The 17,786-nt window shown below is 41.5% G+C and overlaps 2 protein-coding genes across 3 annotated transcripts; one reads left to right on the top strand and one right to left on the bottom strand.

Annotated features, from left to right (window-relative positions):
* Window positions 1-114: 114 nt before the first annotated feature.
* Window positions 115-12,700, top strand: rundc3b (RUN domain containing 3b). 2 transcript variants are annotated; one of them, XM_061674020.1, is made up of 11 exons: window positions 115-314; window positions 1,920-2,035; window positions 2,130-2,263; window positions 4,115-4,200; window positions 6,606-6,707; window positions 7,086-7,166; window positions 7,244-7,418; window positions 8,694-8,851; window positions 9,462-9,608; window positions 11,980-12,083; window positions 12,470-12,700. In XM_061674020.1, exons 1-11 carry the CDS (start codon window positions 220-222, stop codon window positions 12,613-12,615), a joined length of 1,344 nt encoding a protein of 447 aa, XP_061530004.1. In that variant the 5' UTR covers window positions 115-219; the 3' UTR covers window positions 12,616-12,700. The 2 variants fall into 2 exon arrangements, with proteins under 2 accessions (XP_061530004.1, XP_061530003.1); XM_061674019.1 differs by lacking the exon at window positions 6,606-6,707 and having other exon boundaries at window positions 141-314.
* On the bottom strand, window positions 12,214-17,786 carry slc25a40 (solute carrier family 25 member 40). Its single transcript, XM_061674021.1, has 10 exons — window positions 17,678-17,786; window positions 17,421-17,528; window positions 16,931-16,990; window positions 16,754-16,857; window positions 16,616-16,683; window positions 16,403-16,527; window positions 15,449-15,732; window positions 14,981-15,062; window positions 14,820-14,897; window positions 12,214-14,743 (listed from the first exon to the last, which is right to left on the bottom strand). Exons 1-10 carry the CDS (start codon window positions 17,715-17,717, stop codon window positions 14,610-14,612), a joined length of 1,083 nt encoding a protein of 360 aa, XP_061530005.1. The 5' UTR covers window positions 17,718-17,786; the 3' UTR covers window positions 12,214-14,609.

Here is a 17,786-nt window from a genome sequence, read left to right as displayed (position 1 = left end):
TACGGAGCTTTGATGTTAAAAGTCCTAACCGGAAATGGCGTCGTTCCCCCAAGAGTGTATCTTGATACTACTTCCGGGCCGAGCCCCCTTCCATCCATGCAGTGTGACGTAGGGGAACAAGAGACCACTAGCACAGTGACCCTCACCCGGAGAGAAGCTGACTGCTCGGTGTTGTGCGCACGGCCTCCGGCAGGCAGGCAGGCTGGCCTCGAGCCGGAGATGGCGTCCCTCGGCGCGGGGTTGCACTTCAGCCGCAAGCGGGCAATGGGGAGGAGCACGGCGGTGGAGAGGAGGAACCTGCTCACCGTGTGCCGGTAGGTAGCCAACATGACCATCCTCCTTCTCATCGTCATCATCATCATCATCGCCGCCGCCACCACCATCATCATCATGCTACAATCAAAACCACACGAGCTTGACACACACCTGCATCTACCATCATCACACCTCATGTGATTTTTTTTTTTGTGGCAGATGTCTCATTCAATGCGTTGTTCTGAAATAAAGTGAACCTCTTCTGTTGTGAAGGCATCACAGTGTCCTAGTGGTTAGCATGTCTTGCCTGACAGTTCTGAGGGTCAGCGTTTTCTCCCGATGTTTGTGTTGGTTTTCTCGGGATACTTTTGGCATTTTTTATTTTTTTTTCCATAGGTGTGAATGGTTGTCTGTATGTGTCCTGGCATTGACTGGTGACCAGTCCCACGTCACACAAAGTCAGCTGGGATATGGAATGGAAATATTTCAGCCACATTGTAACATTCTTGACTGTAAGTATAAAGAGAGATTTAAAAAAAAAAAAAAAAAAAAAGTTAAAACAAAAATAAAGCAAAACTGCTCAGCCTTTTACCCTTTTGAAGATGCATAACAGTCACCTAATGGAAAGCGGTGCTGTTACCTATTGGTGGTTTATAGATATTGGTTGAATTCATAATTGTTGTGTCCTGTAGTTGTACAGTATGTACTCATCAGCATGTGGTATAGCGTTAGCACGTTTGCCTCACAGTCAGAAGATCTGACTTCAAATCACTATTGGAACATCTCTGTCTTTCCATATCCCTTTGCTCGTGTGGGTTTTCTATGGCTAGTCCATCTTCAGCCCACATTCCATCCATCCATCCATTTTCTGAGCCGCTTCTCCTCACTAGGGTCGCGGGAGTGCTGGAGCCTATCCCAGCTGTCATCGGGCAGGAGGCGGGGTACACCCTGAACCGGTTGCCAGCCAATCGCAGGGCACATAGAAACAAACAATGACATGTTGAAGGAAACGACATATTACATGCAAGTAGGCGCTTAAGGTTTTGACTCATGTAACGGTCGGTGGTCTCAATGGAAACTAGATGACATTTGTGAGTGTGTTTTTGTGCATTGCAAACACTGCTGCTAGGCAGCGGAAGCGAGAGAGAGGGAAGAGATCATCTAGTTGATGTAAAAGGTCTACAAACAACTTGTGCACACACACACACATGCAACACTGCGTAGTCCATCAACCCTCTCTCTTACCTAATTAGGTGCAATCTGATTAGACAGAGCCAGTTTATTGCAACTGGGGAGGGAAGACACCAGCTGTGTTATTGAGACAAAAGCCACCTTCTATCCATTTTCTATAGCGCTGTTCCTCATTACCATCGCAGGTGAGCTGGGGCTTATCCCGGCTGACTTTGGGGAAGAGGCGGGGTACAACCTGGGCTGTTCGCCAGCAAATCACAGAACACATATAGACAAACAAACTTTTACATTCACACCTCCTGTAATGGACAATAATAGTCTTGAATGAACTTAACATGCATGTTTTTGGAATGGAAGCTGGAGTGAAAGCCAACATTTCCAAGTCTAAATCTCCATTCACATGTTTTGTGTGTGACCAGATAAAATCTCTGATTACTGATGTCTTGTTAATGCTCCACTCACTTTGCCTCCAGGTTTTCAGTGAAGACTCTCCTGGACCGCTCCTGTTTCGAGAGCATGGACGACTCATCTGCAGAGTTGGTCAACTTTGTGTCTATCTTGGAGCATATCCTCAACCATCGACTGAAAGGTTTAAAAAAATAACACACCCAAAAAAAAAACCATTAGGTGAAAAGCAGGATCACATTTTTACAAACATCCACTCCTGTGTGTTTCTCTCTCAGGTCAGACAATGTGGTTTGGCTACGAGAGTCCTCGGAGTTTCTGGGATTTCATCAAAGCTGCCTGTGGTAAAGTCCCTCATAATTGCATCCGAAGCATCGAGTGTATGGAGAATGTGCGGTCATCCAAAGCTAAGGTGAGACTCAACTTCGAGCCAAAAGGGCCCATAATGAGGCATTTTTAGCCTACTTTGCATTATCCTCTTAGAAGCAAATAAAGAGAGGTCAGCCAGGAAAGATTGGCTAAGGACACAAACCAGTTTTACCCGATAGGACAAAAACAAACAATAGATGCAACACTATCGTGTTAGACCTCATGCGTGTGGTCTCTTAGGACTTAAGGTTGGCAATGATTGTTAAAAAAATGTTCTGATTTATGATACCATTTTATGTACTTACAAGCGTGAAACCCAACCTTTTCAATGTGTACCTCGAGTAACACAATAAAAATTTGTTTATTATTCCTGTGGCTTTGCTATCAGGCCATATAACAGATGATTGAGTGTCAGCAGATTCGTCACTCATCAACATTTGTTGTCATCCATCCATTCATTTTCTGAGCCGCTTCTCCTCACTAGGGTCGCGGGCGTGCTGGAGCCTATCCCACCTGTCATCGGGCAGGAGGCGGGGTACACCCTGAACTGGTTGCCAGCCAATCGCAGGGCACATACAAACAAACAACCATTCGCACTCACAGTCACAGTCACACCTACGGGCACGGGAGAACATGCAAACTCCACACAGGCGGGGCCGGGGATTGAACCCGGGTCCTCAGAACTGTGAGGCTGACACTCTAACCAGTCAGCCACATTTGTTGTCATATTAGGGATATAAAAGTGGAAATGAGAGGGGAAGTATTAAAAACAAAGAAGGGAGATATGATATATAAAGTCTTGTGACTGACAACTCATGTGATGACCATTGAACACAATGGTCATCACATGAGACGTAAAACTGAGTCAAGTATGAAATTTCCAAGGAGTATTAGGGCCACACTGAGAAAACAAAATAAAGCAACAAAAATGTTTTAAGAGTAATCCCCCTTCATACATGCTGTTTATTGTTTGTGAATTCACCTATTCGCAGTGTTAACTTTAACTTGGGTTTTTAATGGAAATTATGGATAGTCTGCTGCATTTGCATATCCACTTTATTTTTTCTAAATCAAATTATCTGTAAACCGTTTTACCAAAGGACACACCCTTATTGCGTCAGTATGCCCATCTTGACGCAGGTCGGTCTGCCAAATTCGCAAACACGGCAGCGAGCCTGGCACTTGCACGAAAACCAACATATGCCACCATTTTCAACAGAGCATTGTGCAGTTTATGAAAATAGAGCCCTTAGACTTTTTTTCTTGTTAATCATGTAACATTGTTTTTTTCTTGTAACATTATAACTTTATTCTCGTAATGTTTATGGCTTTATTCTTTTAACATTACAAATTGCTTGTAACGTTACAATTTGTTCTCATTTTATTACTAGTTTTGTGACATTACATATTTTGTATTAATTATTCATCATTAGTGTTAATGTTATTATTATAACATTAACACTTTTTTTGTAATATTACAACTTTATTCTCATAACATTGACTTTTCTCCTAATATTACAACTTTATAAATCACCGCTGCCTTAGATTCATATAATTACTTTCAAGAAACCCAAAGACTCTTATTCTGGAAACATCTTCTTTTCTCGCACTATAATATAACGCTCCTCACATAACATAACTTTTCTTCTCATTTTTTTAAGTCACTAGTTCAAATATTCCTTCATATAAATTAAATTATGTAAGTGATCGGATTCTGTTCCGATATACAATAAATAGACAGTAATGTGATTCATGGAGCCTGGAAATTATACCGACAAAAAGTTACCTTTGCTGTTCTAACCTAATTTTTTAGCTCTTCGGCAAAAGATTTTGAGAAGCAATTGCCAGGAATAAAATAATCATCTCCCACAATCTTTTTTTCTTGCCTCACCAGGGTCGAGCTTGGATCAGAGTGGTTCTTATGGAGAAGAGATTGTCTGAATACATCTCGTCCGCTCTCAGGGACCTTAGAACTACCAGGTTTGAGTGTGTAACTTGAGCACTCACAGCCCACAATTATACACGCTTCAAGCCTTATAAAAAAAGAAAAAAATCAGCCTGAACCAATATTGACACTGTCAGAAAGGTGTTCATTTCACAATATGTTTTTAGATTTTGTCTATAGTTTGCAGGAGGGTGGAACTAAGCCTCGAAGTATTATTGTTTTTATAGCAACATAATTTTTTGTTCAGCTCTTGTATTGGATCCCATTAATTGTGCAAGTCTACCTAATGTTGCAAGCAGTAGGTGTTGCACATACAGTGAGTACGGAAAGTTTTCAGACCCCCTTAAAACTTTCACTCTTTGTTATATTGCCGCCATTTGTTAAAATCATTTAAGTTCATTTTTTCCCCTCATTAATGTACACACAGCACCCCATATTGACAGAAAAAAACCCAATTGTTGAAATTCTTGGTGATTTATTAAAAAAGAAAAACTGAAATATCACACAGCCATAAGTATTCAGACCCCTTGCTGTGACACTCATATTTAACTCGGGTGTTGTCCATCCTTAAAATGGTTCTACACCTTCATTGGAGTCCAGCAGTGTTTTATTATACTAATTGGACTTGAGCGGCACGGTGGCCGACTGGTTAGAGCGTCAGCCTCACAGTTCTGAGGTGCGGGGTTCAATCCCCGTCCCCGCCTGTGTGGAGTTTGCATGTTCTCCCCGTGCCTGCGTGGGTTTTCTCCGGGCACTCCGGTTTCCTCCCACATCCCAAAAACATGCATTAATTGGAGACTCTAAATTGCCCGTAGGTGTGACTGTGAGTGTAAATGGTTGTTTGTTTCTATGTGCCCTGCGATTGGCTGGCAGCCAGTTCAGGGTGTACCCCGCCTCCTGCCCGATGACAGCTGGGATAGGCTCCAGCATGCCCGCGACCCTAGTGAGGAGAAGCGGCTCAGAAAATGGATGGATAATTTGACTTGTAATTAATTACTATAAAAAAATAATTTTGACTTGATTATGAAAGCCACTGTGAGCTGTAAGGTTTTATATAGACAGGGGATATATAAAACCTTACAGCTCACAGTGCTATATAGACAGGGGATATATAAAACCTTACAGCTCACAGTGCTTGTCAGAGCGAATGAGAATCATGAGGTCAAAGCTCAGAGACAGAATTGTGGCAAGGCACAGATCTGGCCAAGGTTACAAAAAAAATTATGCTGCAGTTTAGGTTCCTAAGAGCACAGTGGCCTCCATAATCCTGAAATGGAAGACGTTTGGGATGATCAGAACCCTTCCTAGAGCTGGCCATCTGGCCAAACTGAGCAATTGGGGGAAATGAGCCTTGGTGAGAGAGGTAAAGAAGAACCCAAACATCACTGTGGCTGAGCTCCAGAGATGCAGTCGGGAGATGGGAGAAAGTTCTAGAAAGTCAACCATCACTGCAGACCACCAGTCGGAGCTTTATGGCAGAGTGGCCCGACGGAAGCCTCTCCTCAGTGCAAGCAAGACACATGAAAGCCCGCATGGATTTTGCTAAAAAATACCTGAAGAACTCCAAGATGGTGAGAAATAAGATTCTCTGGTCCGATGAGACCATGATAGAACTTTTTGGCCTTAATTCTAAGCGGTATGTGTGGAGAAAACAGGCACTCCTCATCACCTGTCCAATACAGTCCCAACAGTGAAACATGGTGGTGGCAGCATCATGTTGTGGAGGTGTTTTTCAACTGCAGGGACAGGATGACTGGTTGCAATCGAAGAAAAGATGAATGCGGCCAAGTACAGGGATATCCTGGACGAAAACCTTCTCCAGAGTGCTCAGAACCTCAGACGGGGCAGAAGGTTCACCTTCAAAAAAGACAATGACCCTAAGCACACAGCTAAAATACCGAAGGAGTAGCTTCAGAACAACTCCGTGACTGTTTTTGAATGGCCCGGCCAGAGCCCTGACTTAAACCCAATTCAACATCTCTGGAAAGACCTGAAAATGACTTCCCACCATCATTCACCATCCAACCTGACAAAATTGGAGAGGAATTGCAAGGAGGAATTGCAGAGGATCCCCAAATCCAGGTGTGAAAAACTTGTTGCATCATTCTCAAAAAGACTCATGGCTGTATTAGCTCAAAAGGGTGCTTCTACTAAATACTATAATAAGCAAAGGGTCTGAATACTTATGGCTGTGTGATATTTCAGTTTTTCATTTTTAATAAATCTGCAAATTTCAAAAATTCAGTTTTTTTCTGTCAATATGGGGTGCTGTGTGTACATTAATGTGGAAAAAATGAACTTAAATTATTTTAGCAAATGGCTGCAATATAAAAAAGAGTGAAAATTTTAAGGGGGTCTGAATACTTTCCGTACCCACTGTAGTTCAAAAAGGTCTTAGCAATCACCCAAGTTTGTGCTGTTAGAAATAAGCAGCGATAAGGTGTGATTGCAGGAAGTTTTATGAGGATGCGGCGATCATGCTGGGAGAGGAGGCGGGGCTTCTGGCCGACACACTCATTGGACTCAACACCATTGACTTCAGGTACTGATGCTGTTCTGCTTTGTTTCTTTAGACCCACTGTCAAATAGATTAGGTTAGAGGCACAGAAGTCAGGTGTAAGGTTGCGCAACCTATTGTGGGTGAACACACCTCCCGATTTAAAACATCTTGACCAATTTTGAAAATGTGAGATAACCCTACACATGATGAGGAAAAAAAATTGTTGTGTGCTTGCTTCTCTTAAAGTGTGTGATGTATTGAGAGGACTAACCACGTCCAGTCAAGTGAAATTTATTAATATAGCCCTTAGTCACAAAAGAGTGGTAAGAGAAGTGGCAATAAAACAGGCCAGGGAGGTGCACTAGATCATCATTATGGGTTATGACGTAACCCAACTCATCCTGCCTTGTCTCTGTATAGCTTCTGTCTGAAAGGCGAGGGTCTAGATGTCGGCGGCCCCTCGGTCATCGACTATACGCCTTACTTGAAGTTCACTCAGAGGTACGTGAGAAGGCCGCTGCGCGCAGTGTTGCCGTATGTGGGCTGAACCCGCAGCGGACTTCACTCTCCCATTGCAGCGCAGACAGCATCAGTAGCGATGAGGAGGAATTGCGCACCCTGGGCAGCAGCGGAAGCGAAAGCAGCACCCCAGACAAGATGGCCACGGCCGCCTCCATCTTCACCGAGCAGAGCAACTTGGTCAGCAAGTGCAAGCGCTTTGAGCAGAAATATCGCATGGCGCTGGAGCAGAAGGTGTGTTCGGGCATAGATAAGAGTAACACATGAAAGGTGTATGCAGTGTGATATTTTATTACGAGGGGTAACAATAGGAACAACGACACTTATTCAAAATTTTGTTTTTTCAAGGTTTCGAGTGCAGTGTTCCTCACCTAAAATATGCTAATAATTAACACCTCCACAAAAGGTTTCATAATTGCCGGCAAAGCACTACTTTTGTGTAAATGAAGCTCTGTAATTTACTTCAACATAGTTCCTTGACAAGAGATCACCTGATCTTGCGTTGGCCTAAGCACAAAAACTGCAATTAATGGAGGCTAGGGTCCCAGAAAAAAGCAGGAAATAGGCAAATTCTGAAAAGCACAACACTCCTCACACATTAAGAGACCAACTGAAACCTACATGAGCATGTGAGGGAAGCAAGGAAATAACTCGAAGAATTTATTTTTGCAAAAAAAAAAAAAAAAAAAAAAAAACCTTCTCAGTTATGACCCCATTCTTGTAACTATTTTTGTCAAATCCTCTTATTACAAATTTTAGAAATGTGTGGAAAACTCCAACCAAAGCTTTGGGATTCAAACCACTGGCTGAAACTAGTATAAAGGGGAGAGTTCTACTCTAAAAAGCGAGAGACTTTACTGGGAAAGTATCCTTTGTGAAGTTATGAGTCAAAACAAAAAAAGTGTATTACAGATGTATCCCTGTGAATTTAGGATTTTGTTCTTGTAATATTGCGGCTATTTTCTCATAAAAATGTAAAACAAATTTTCTTGATGTTTTTACAACTAATCTTATATCATCATTTTTTCACATTACAATTGTATTCTTATAACATTACATTACTACTTTTACTACATTACTACTCTTAATTTTACAGCTTTATTCTTTTAAAATGACAACTGTTTTCCTCATATTACAAATGTGTTCTCAAACAGGTTTTTATGCACAGTAAAGTCTTATAACAGCTTTTTTCCTCATAAAAATTAAAAACGTTCATGTGCCAGTCCAACGGTTCTTGTAAAATTCATTACTTTGTCGTTATATTGTAATTTTTTTCTCGTAAAATTCAAATTTTCTCTGCTGTTTATGATTTGATTCTTGTACAGCTACCACAGTTACAGTGTCACAGCTTTATTTTTGTAAAACTGAGATTTTCCTGGTGTTATTATTATTATCATCATAGAAATGGTATTTGATACCATTTATTGCAAAATCAAAAATGTATTGTCCCTTCCTCTGCTTTGACAGCAGCGGGCTTATAAAACCTAATTGTCTTGTTTTCATATTCAGGCTTACCTGGAGGAGCTGGTGCGTCTGCGCGAGTCGCAGCTGGCGGAGGCGTCGTCGCATCACAAAGCTCTTGAGCAGAGCCTGGTGGACATGCACTTGGCTCACTCGCTCGAGAAAGAACAGCTAGAGTTTATCATTTTGGAACTGCAGGATCAACTGTGAGTTTGTGGGCTTTGTGTGTGTGCGTACCTGTGTCTGTCCACGTCTCCATGATCAAACTATTGAATTAGCGAAAAAACCCTCTTGCTCTTGTGTCACAACTAATTCAATGTAGGTTCCCAAATGCCTCAATTGAAGCTGTGTCACGACTCTGGAGCTGAAGCAGCATTCTCTCACTCTGATTAAATCCAAATGAAGCCACATTCATTGTAATGTAACAGGACTCAAGGCCAGACGAGTGCAAGCCAAAGACTGATAAGGCTTAACCCACTCAATGTATGAGAATAATTATACAGGATTCATGTATTTGTAGACGGTGACTTAAAATTCTATTAGCTGTGTTATAAGAGTGATGAAGATGCCCGCACAGTTCTGCAAACATACAGTTCTGCAACCATCCACACCATGCCTATGTTGCCCATTAGTTTGGTCTTTCGTGTATGTACAACTGCAATATACTAGTAGGTGTTTCTAATTATGAGAGGGGCAAAATACTGTATTACATATGACACACACTGCAGTTGTAGCTCACTGCAACCGCAATAATGAACAATCACGGTGTCAGTTAAACTTCTCCTTTGGTGAATGAGTTGTGTCGCATGTGTTCAGGACAGTGTTGAAGAACAATGACTTGCGGTCGCGACAGGAGTTGACAGCCCACCTGACCAATCAGTGGCCGTCTCCTGACACTTTGGACGCCAACGCCGTTGCCTTGGACGCGCTGTTGTACAGGAAGAGCCCTGGACAGTGGGAGGAGTATGTTGAGATTTTTGTTGTACTGTATTATGGTTGGACCACACAGAATTTGACCATGCGATTTCTTGGTACGGTTCGTATCCGGCTCCGGACTTCCTGTGTCCCTTAGGTGTGAATGTGAAAGGTTGTTTGTCTATATGTGCCCTGCAATTGGCTGGGCGACCGGTCCAGGCTCTCACCCAAAGTCTGATGGGATAGGGTCCAGCATACCCATGACCCTAATGAGGATAAACTGTATAGAAAATGGACAGATGAGCTCATGTAAAATTTAATATTGCTGTTAAGTAAGGCAATAATTGAATATCATAACTTTACAATACATTATAAAGATAAATTAATGACTGCAAACTAAAGTAAATCTACTCACAGTTTCTCAAAGTAATGACAGAGATTTGATTTGGACATTTTAATCCTGGTCATTAGCTGACCATTAGCTGGTCAGTAGCCGTTATGCTTTCATCTGTATTCTATCTATTAAAGCGGTCTCCCACAGTCTAAAAAATAAAAATTATAAGCATTGTAGTAACACTCCACTAGAAAAAAAGTGCTTTTCTGGAGTAACAGGATAGGTCAGCACGAGGCTATGAATGCGTGACAAATGATTGAAACCTCATAAGTCACACCTTCTGTCTCTGATTGGTTGTTGTTCCTCGGTCACGGTGGTTTCTCCTATATCAAATTATAGGCACAAGATGTGGCCAGAGACGGCTTTGCCCCCCCCCCCCCCCCCCAAAAGATCATATCATGTTCTATTGACAAGTCACAATGATTGTTTTAACAAATATGACAAAAAAAATATATTTTTAAATTGCAGTCTTACCCTTTAAAGTGGCAGGCATCTACGAAGGGTTAGCAGTTTCCTTGTTGTTGTTGTATCATGTAGTCTTTAAGTTTCTTGCTACTCGTGTGACGTGGTTATGAGTAATTTAAGAGTTCCCTGGTCTGATTCAAAAGGTTCAAATGCAGTTTTATGGGGGCAGTTCTGTCTCATGCTGATACCGTGTACGGCTTTCGTCACTACGATGACCGAGGCAGAGCTTGGGCATGAAATGTAGTGAACAGCTACTCATTGTAGCTAACTCAGCGACTTTTATGCCAATTCTAGTCTCTGTTAAAAAAAAAAAAAAAAAGCACAACTTTTTTTGTATGGTGTTATTGGAGACTCACGGATGCTCTGAGACTCCGAGAACAAAAGATGATCACCCCTCTGTGTCCACTCTCCAAATGAATGGCGTGTGCATGAAGCCATCACTGGCTAATTTAACTATAGGAGTAAGACCCCACTGTAATTCAATTTTATTTATGTATCACTTCTCTCAGAGGATTCACAAACTGCTTTACATGGTTAAAATACAGTCACAAACATTCAGTTAATACAACAAATCAAAACAAGTTTTACTCGAATGCATGCCTACAGAAATTCTTTTCATTGCTTTTTAAAAAGTAATTCACAGTATATGGAAGAAAGTTGGATAGGATTCTCAGAGCATAGGAGTCACGTTGCCCAATCATGGGTGGAGGAACTCACTGTGCGGGTAGTTATGTAAATTTGCCTCATTGTTACCCAACAGTGGGGGCAGAAGTGCAGAATAACTCACTCACAGACACTTTTTTAATGTGTCAATAGGCAGAAAACTAAAGATTTACTCATTTGTTAAATTTCATACTTAATGGGCGGGCAGGCATTCCAGACACACAACTATTTGTATACAGTGAACCTACACAGTTTGTCATTTGTGAATTTCCTCATCTATTTCTTGGGAACCTATCACCTGTTGTTTGCTGAAAGACTCACGTATTTGTTTTTTGTTGTGCTCAGGCCCAAGCCATCTCTAATATATAACTATTGGTTTGGCACCATCTGGTGGCATCTTGGTGCCCAATCGCTACTGTATGCTGAAATGCCTTGTCTCGTGGAAACAGTGCTTTTGCCGCCATCTTGTGGCATCGATGGGCAGCCTGTTTGGGTAGGCGACAATTACAGATTTTTGCTCGCTCCCTTTGCTGTTCAAGCAATTCGTCATAGTATCTCCCTTTTAAAACAATACTTCTATAGTAAGTATCTTTACATAACTATAAAAAGATAAAACATTTATTGAAATTATAACAACTTCGAAGTCAACCAGCGTCACAAAACGAATTTTGTTCCACTTTGAAAAAGCATATTTGATCCAAAATGCCTAGCTTTTCTGCACTGCATCCACCGAAGGTGACAGAGCAGTTTTTATGTCAGTGGGCTTCAACCAGTTTTTTCTTGTAGAGACAGTACATTGTTGTCTGCCAAAGTTATGGCAGAGAAAAGAGATCAATGTTGATAAATGTTTGGCATTTTCATGTGATTGTATTTTCCAATCTTTTGTTTGTTCTGTAGCAAGAGCCTTCACAATCTGCCTACGGACATGAGCCTATCACAGATGTCCCTCGAACCATCACACACGCTAACGCTGGAAGCCAAACCACACTGGCCCCACCAAGGTACAAATAGCCTTAGGCCCTAAGTTGTCAAATACTGATGGCATCACGAATGATACCTTAACTAAATTGACAAAGGAAGTGTATAGTGAATTTTGGGACACCTTGCACATTTAATAAAGAGCAACTCTGGTCAATATGATGCATTTTATTGAAATCATTTTTCTTTTGTCATGCTATTAGATAAATATGAATTCTGAACAGCTCCAGATGATTTACGTGGCACAGTTGCGTGCTGTTACATTGCATTTTTGTTTAGCATTGATGGTTTCTCTAAATGCAATGTTATAGTGGTGGCGATAAGAGGTGGATTAAGTCACCACTGAAGGCCCAGGTAATACAATGCACGGACCGCCACAGGTTTTGACCTTATCTTTTTTGCCATGCAGGAAAAGAGCAGACGCCGTCTCTCCGAGGACTGTGCGGGTCTCTCACCTCGGTCAACAGTTTCAGGTCTCTGGCCAGTCTGAGGTCCAACGAGTGTCTAGCCAGTCCTGCCGCTGAGGTCAGCAGCCCGGGCTTCACCCCCACATAAGGCCCCACAGCACAACTCAACCAGCCATATTCTCAGAGTACTATTATGTTGTTCTTCGTAGTAATGTACATTCTTAGTGCACTTACACTGAGAAGTTTCGGCATGCTGTTGGAATGAGCGCACTCAGCGAAGCATTCTCTGACATGATGTACAGTAACTTTAACTGGAATGCTTTGTATTGAAAGACATGCATCAGGTGCCAACACTGGAAGAGATGGTCTCCTCAATGTCACTAATTGTTTCTGGAGAATCATCATGGGCCCTTCTCTCATTAATTAGGATATCTTAGTTTTAACATCTTTAGTTCTCAAGTATTTTTGTGCCTTTGTTTTCAGTGTCGTACACAATGCTGTATTTTGTTCTCAGGTCATGACCACTATGATTGATGCTCTCTAGCCTCAGTTTAATCAGATGTTTTCCCTTTAATTATTTCGATTCCAATGCAGTAATTTACTTTGCCTTGCGGTGACTGTGATACAACTGAACTCAACTGTACTCTTCGCTTTAAGTTTGTGAAAACATACATTTGCGCGCCTGCACACAGACACACAAACACACTTTTATGGCATTAGCCAAAACATCAGGCACAGTGCAGATGCAAATGTTTTAAGAAAATATAAGTACACATAAATGGATTTTAACATATAGTGAACCACAGCATATTGGCACTTCAACATTCACATAATTCTTTTGGAACCTATCCTGCTCTTTGCACAAAAATTAATCTATTTGCTGTATTGTTTTGGTGCTCAGGCTACAACAATAAAGTGTTACTTTGGACCCATCTTGTGGAGTGGTTTTGCTGTTAGGATTATTACATTGGAAGTTTTTTCATCTGCTGTTGAGATGTGGTAGTTTGTTAGTGGTCCTTGAATGTACCCACGGGGACAGTAAAAAGTGAAACTGAAATCATGTTCTGCTTCTCTCGCACAGCTACTAATAGCCCGTGTAATCTACTGTAGTGTTACAATTTGCCTATATTCCCTAACATTTATTACTGTACGTAAATGCCACCCGGTGAGTTTAATGATTTACTAACGTTTGTGTAAAGTTTGTGCATATTTGTTTACGAATATGTAATGTAAAGTTTTTTTATATATACACCTAGAGTATAATGTATATGAATAGCTTCCTATTTGATTATTATTAAGTCAAATCTGGACTGAGAATTAGGGGTAGGACCTAAAAACGTTTTTTTTTTAAACTTCTTCCTACGCCAAGTGAACATAAACACATCTGTGTTGAAGTTGTTTGTGCTAGCATGTTATTTAGGCTAGTATAATAGCTAATACTATTGATGAGCCTCGTGGTGTTTTTGTGTCATTCAACTACTGAATGCAGTCATTTATGGATCATTGGTTTATGATTGTAGATACGCTAGAAGCATGTTGATGCTTAATGATCCTCTGTTTTAAATGCTTTGGTGCCATTTTGTGGCATCTATACGTAATTACAACCCTGTTTTATGGAGGGGTGTCAATTATTCACAGATTTTAGCCGTTCATGGCAGGAATTCGTCCCCTCATTGTATTTCAAATTGTACAAACAGGAGCATGTCATCATCCATCCATCCATTTTCTGAGCCGCTTCTCCTCACTAGGGTCGCGGGCGTGCTGGAGCCTATCCCAGCTGTCATCGGGCAGGAGGCGGGGTACACCCTGAACTGGTTGCCAGCCAATCGCAGGGCACATACAAACAAACAACCATTCGCACTCACAGTCATGCCTACGGGCAATTTAGAGTCTCCAATTAATGCATGTTTTTGGAATGTGGGAGGAAACCGGAGTGCCTGGAGAAAACCCACGCAGGCACGGGGAGAACATGCAAACTCCACACAGGGGGGGCCGGGGATTGAACCAGGGTCCTCAGAACTGTGAGGCCGCCGCATGTCATCATGGAATATGAATTTATAATAACTATAATAATGTACTTTTAATCATCTCTCAGATCTGCTTTTTTAAGCCTAGTGTTGGAGGGTGCCGACTCATAATTTTTCAGGTGTTACTGGTGTGCAGAGGTCCAAGTACTCGATCCTGGTTGTGCTTGCGAAAAAACTTCTTTCCCAACTCATAGGAGCTGATCATGATGGCGCAGGCCGGCGCCACTTTGACAACCCGAGGGAGGAAACCTGGCCAGGACACAAGCGGGTCAGAAGAGAAGACGCCATTTTGAATGACAAAGTGTTGGCCAGAGGTGATGCAAACCTGCAAACAAGCCTTTGATGCCTTGCTGTGACACGATCTTCTTCATTACACTAACAGTGGAGGATGCCTTGTGTGATACTGACAACACAAAAACAACTCTGAGTGAAATCAGGAAATATTTCCAATTCAAAAGAAAAACATTATATTTACGCCATAATTACAATTCATTGCTTGCAGCTCCCCAAGTTCCACCTGCCTTCTTGTTTTGACCACATCAAATGGCAACGTTATGATGGATGCAATCTGAAAGGAAATACCAAAAATATACAGGTGAGCTCAAGATATTACAATATTGTACAAAAGGCTTTCATTAGTTGTAAGTTATAATCATCGAAATTATTGAACAAATTGCCAGTACATGATAAAGTATTCCACTATGTGAAGTGAATTTAAATGTAGTTTCCAGTTAAGTAGCACTGCACTCTCTGGATTATCGAAGCAAATACACTAGAAAGAGCTCTCACTATAATGCAGTACAGGTACTAATAGGACAAGCACAATAGTAAGTATTGTTCAATTAATACCTTTCTGTCAGTGTCAAAACTGAATATTATGACATTTGTAAAGGCAGAGTTTGGTGTGACAAATGAGTGAAGGTCATCTGCACATTCCTGGTGCACTACACTCACTGTGCCAGAAGTGGCGCCGGACACGAAGGTCATGGGAAAGGTGGGCTCTCTGGTGCCGTAGCGTTGGCACAGCCACATCTTGCCTCTTTCGTAGTTGTACCAGTACATTGCAGAGAAGGGCACATCCCGGAGTAACGTGGGTCCTAGACCTCGCCACAGCGACAGCCAGCCATCGACCTCCACAGCCGTGCGCACGCAGGTTCTCAGCTGCCTGTACGACAGTTTCTCGGACTGCAGCTTGGTGCGCAGAAGCTCAATTGGGCTGATCACCGAGGCCGCGCCCACTGGCCGACATAGAGAAAGCATTTAGAGGAGTGGAACCGCTGAAATCCAATGCATTATAGCTTACTAGCTACCAAAATTACCAAATTCACCATCTAAAGAAATTTTAATATTACATAAGAAACAACGACAATAATTTTTAGACATAAGGAATGAACTGGCCCTCTGGAAAGTGTTTTCCTATGTGTTTAACGACGCTACATAATGGGTTTCACTTCTTGAGTTGAACTACTGAAATGAACTTTTCAAGCTGCATCTGTGAAGTGTGAAGGTTTAAGTTTTATGTTTGTATATAAAATGACCTATGTAATTTTTGTTAATTTTTAAAATTAAAATAATTATTATTATTATTATTTTTTTTTTTTTACAAGTGGGTGGCTCCTTTAAGTTTAGGTTTTCTTTTTTTATATGCCGCTTTCAAAAGGTGCCAACAGGTGGTCTATAAAACGAGATTTTAAGAAACTAAAAGGTCACACTGTCTCAGATTATGCTTTTAAATTAAAAACTAGAGGGGAGCTAAAATACAAAAAACCCAGGGAAGCAAGCTAAATGACCATTACAGAATGAGCTTAACATTGTTATTGTAAATTCTGTTATTGTTAAGCATCCCTGGGTCCCTTGAAAGGCTCTACATAAATCTAAGTTGTTATTATTCAAAGTGTTAAATCTCACCTCTAGCAACACCTCCCGACACCATAGGGGCGAACTGCTCGTGTTCGCCCATTTTTACCCTTAGTAGTGCACGTAGCTGGTCATAACTGGTGAAGTAGATGACAGTTGCTGGCACGGCCATCACACTGGAGCGGACAAAAAATTGCACAAACATAAATCTCCCAATAGGCTGAGTGCTGCATGACGCTGAGAATAAAAGCGGTTCACACTCACAGGGTTGGAGGGAGACCGCTCCATAAGGACCTGACTCCTTCATTACGTACAATGTTGACGAACGCGTCCTGCCGCAGCACATAAGATTAGTACAATCCGATTCTGACCTTTATGTGCCACGATATGATTTGTATTTACCGCTGTGCCATTGAAGTGTCCAGGCGCTTTATACCAAGCCCTGTTGCCATTCATACACACACAAATATGGTCCATAAGGCCGTTGCAGTAGACAAAGCATTTTCCTAAAAAAACGCACATCAGGGTAATGTTAAAAAAAAAACAATACAAACAGTTGCTTTGCAAGATGTAATTTACCTTTAGGGAAAGGATTTTTCTGTGCTTGAAGTCTGATCTTCACAACATCTAAGGGTGTCACTGGGAAGAGACGAGTGTAAATGTAAGTAACATTCATCAATCCATGTCCTACAGCGCTTGTCTTTACTAGGGTTCTGTGTGAGAAATATTAAAAAAAAAAAATGTCAATACAGGGTTAGTGTTTCAAAATAGGGTTTCTCGCCTGAGTTTGGATTTCAAGTTAGAGTTTCTATCTTGGGTTGGGGTTTGTAGTAAGAGATCCAAATCATATTTTCCAAGTAGGGTGAAGGTTTGAAAATTGGGCTGTGGTTTGTCCATATAATGTCCACATAACTCGACGTTCAAAGGTAACTAAAGATGAATGCAATTCAATGAGTCTCCCGTAAACAAAGTAGTAATCGTTAGTAGCAAAGACAAGACAAGGTACAGTGTTTTAAAAGGAGTATACAGAAGCCTTTAAATGGCCCGAACTTCCCCATGACTGCCTCACCAAACAGAGAAGTGAGCAACGCTCCGGAGCAGGATGCCGCCATCTGTTGAATTGGAGTAATGCTGTTATCATTGGCCGGAGCGGAGCGATGTTGACCGCTCATGTTTCCTTGAACACACAAGGGATTACATTTAAGATTAACGTACCGGCATTTCATAACTCATAAGACAACCTCAGACGCTCGTGAGGATGCTGCTTATTTAGAAATAGTGATAGTAGAATGTGGCTAACTCAAGCTTCTAACAAGACGTTCCTACCTGCCAAAACACATTCGCATCGACGAATCCTTGTTTGCATTAAAATAACATTCCAACATGTAAACAGGGCTGTCCTACGAGCCCCCCCCCCCCCCCAAAACAAAACAAA

Source organism: Phycodurus eques, chromosome 4 (assembly GCF_024500275.1).
Source record: "Phycodurus eques isolate BA_2022a chromosome 4, UOR_Pequ_1.1, whole genome shotgun sequence".
In the NCBI taxonomy this organism is placed as follows: domain Eukaryota; kingdom Metazoa; phylum Chordata; class Actinopteri; order Syngnathiformes; family Syngnathidae; genus Phycodurus; species Phycodurus eques.
Note: the sequence above shows the minus strand (reverse complement) of the source record. Positions and strands in the feature narration are given on the sequence as shown.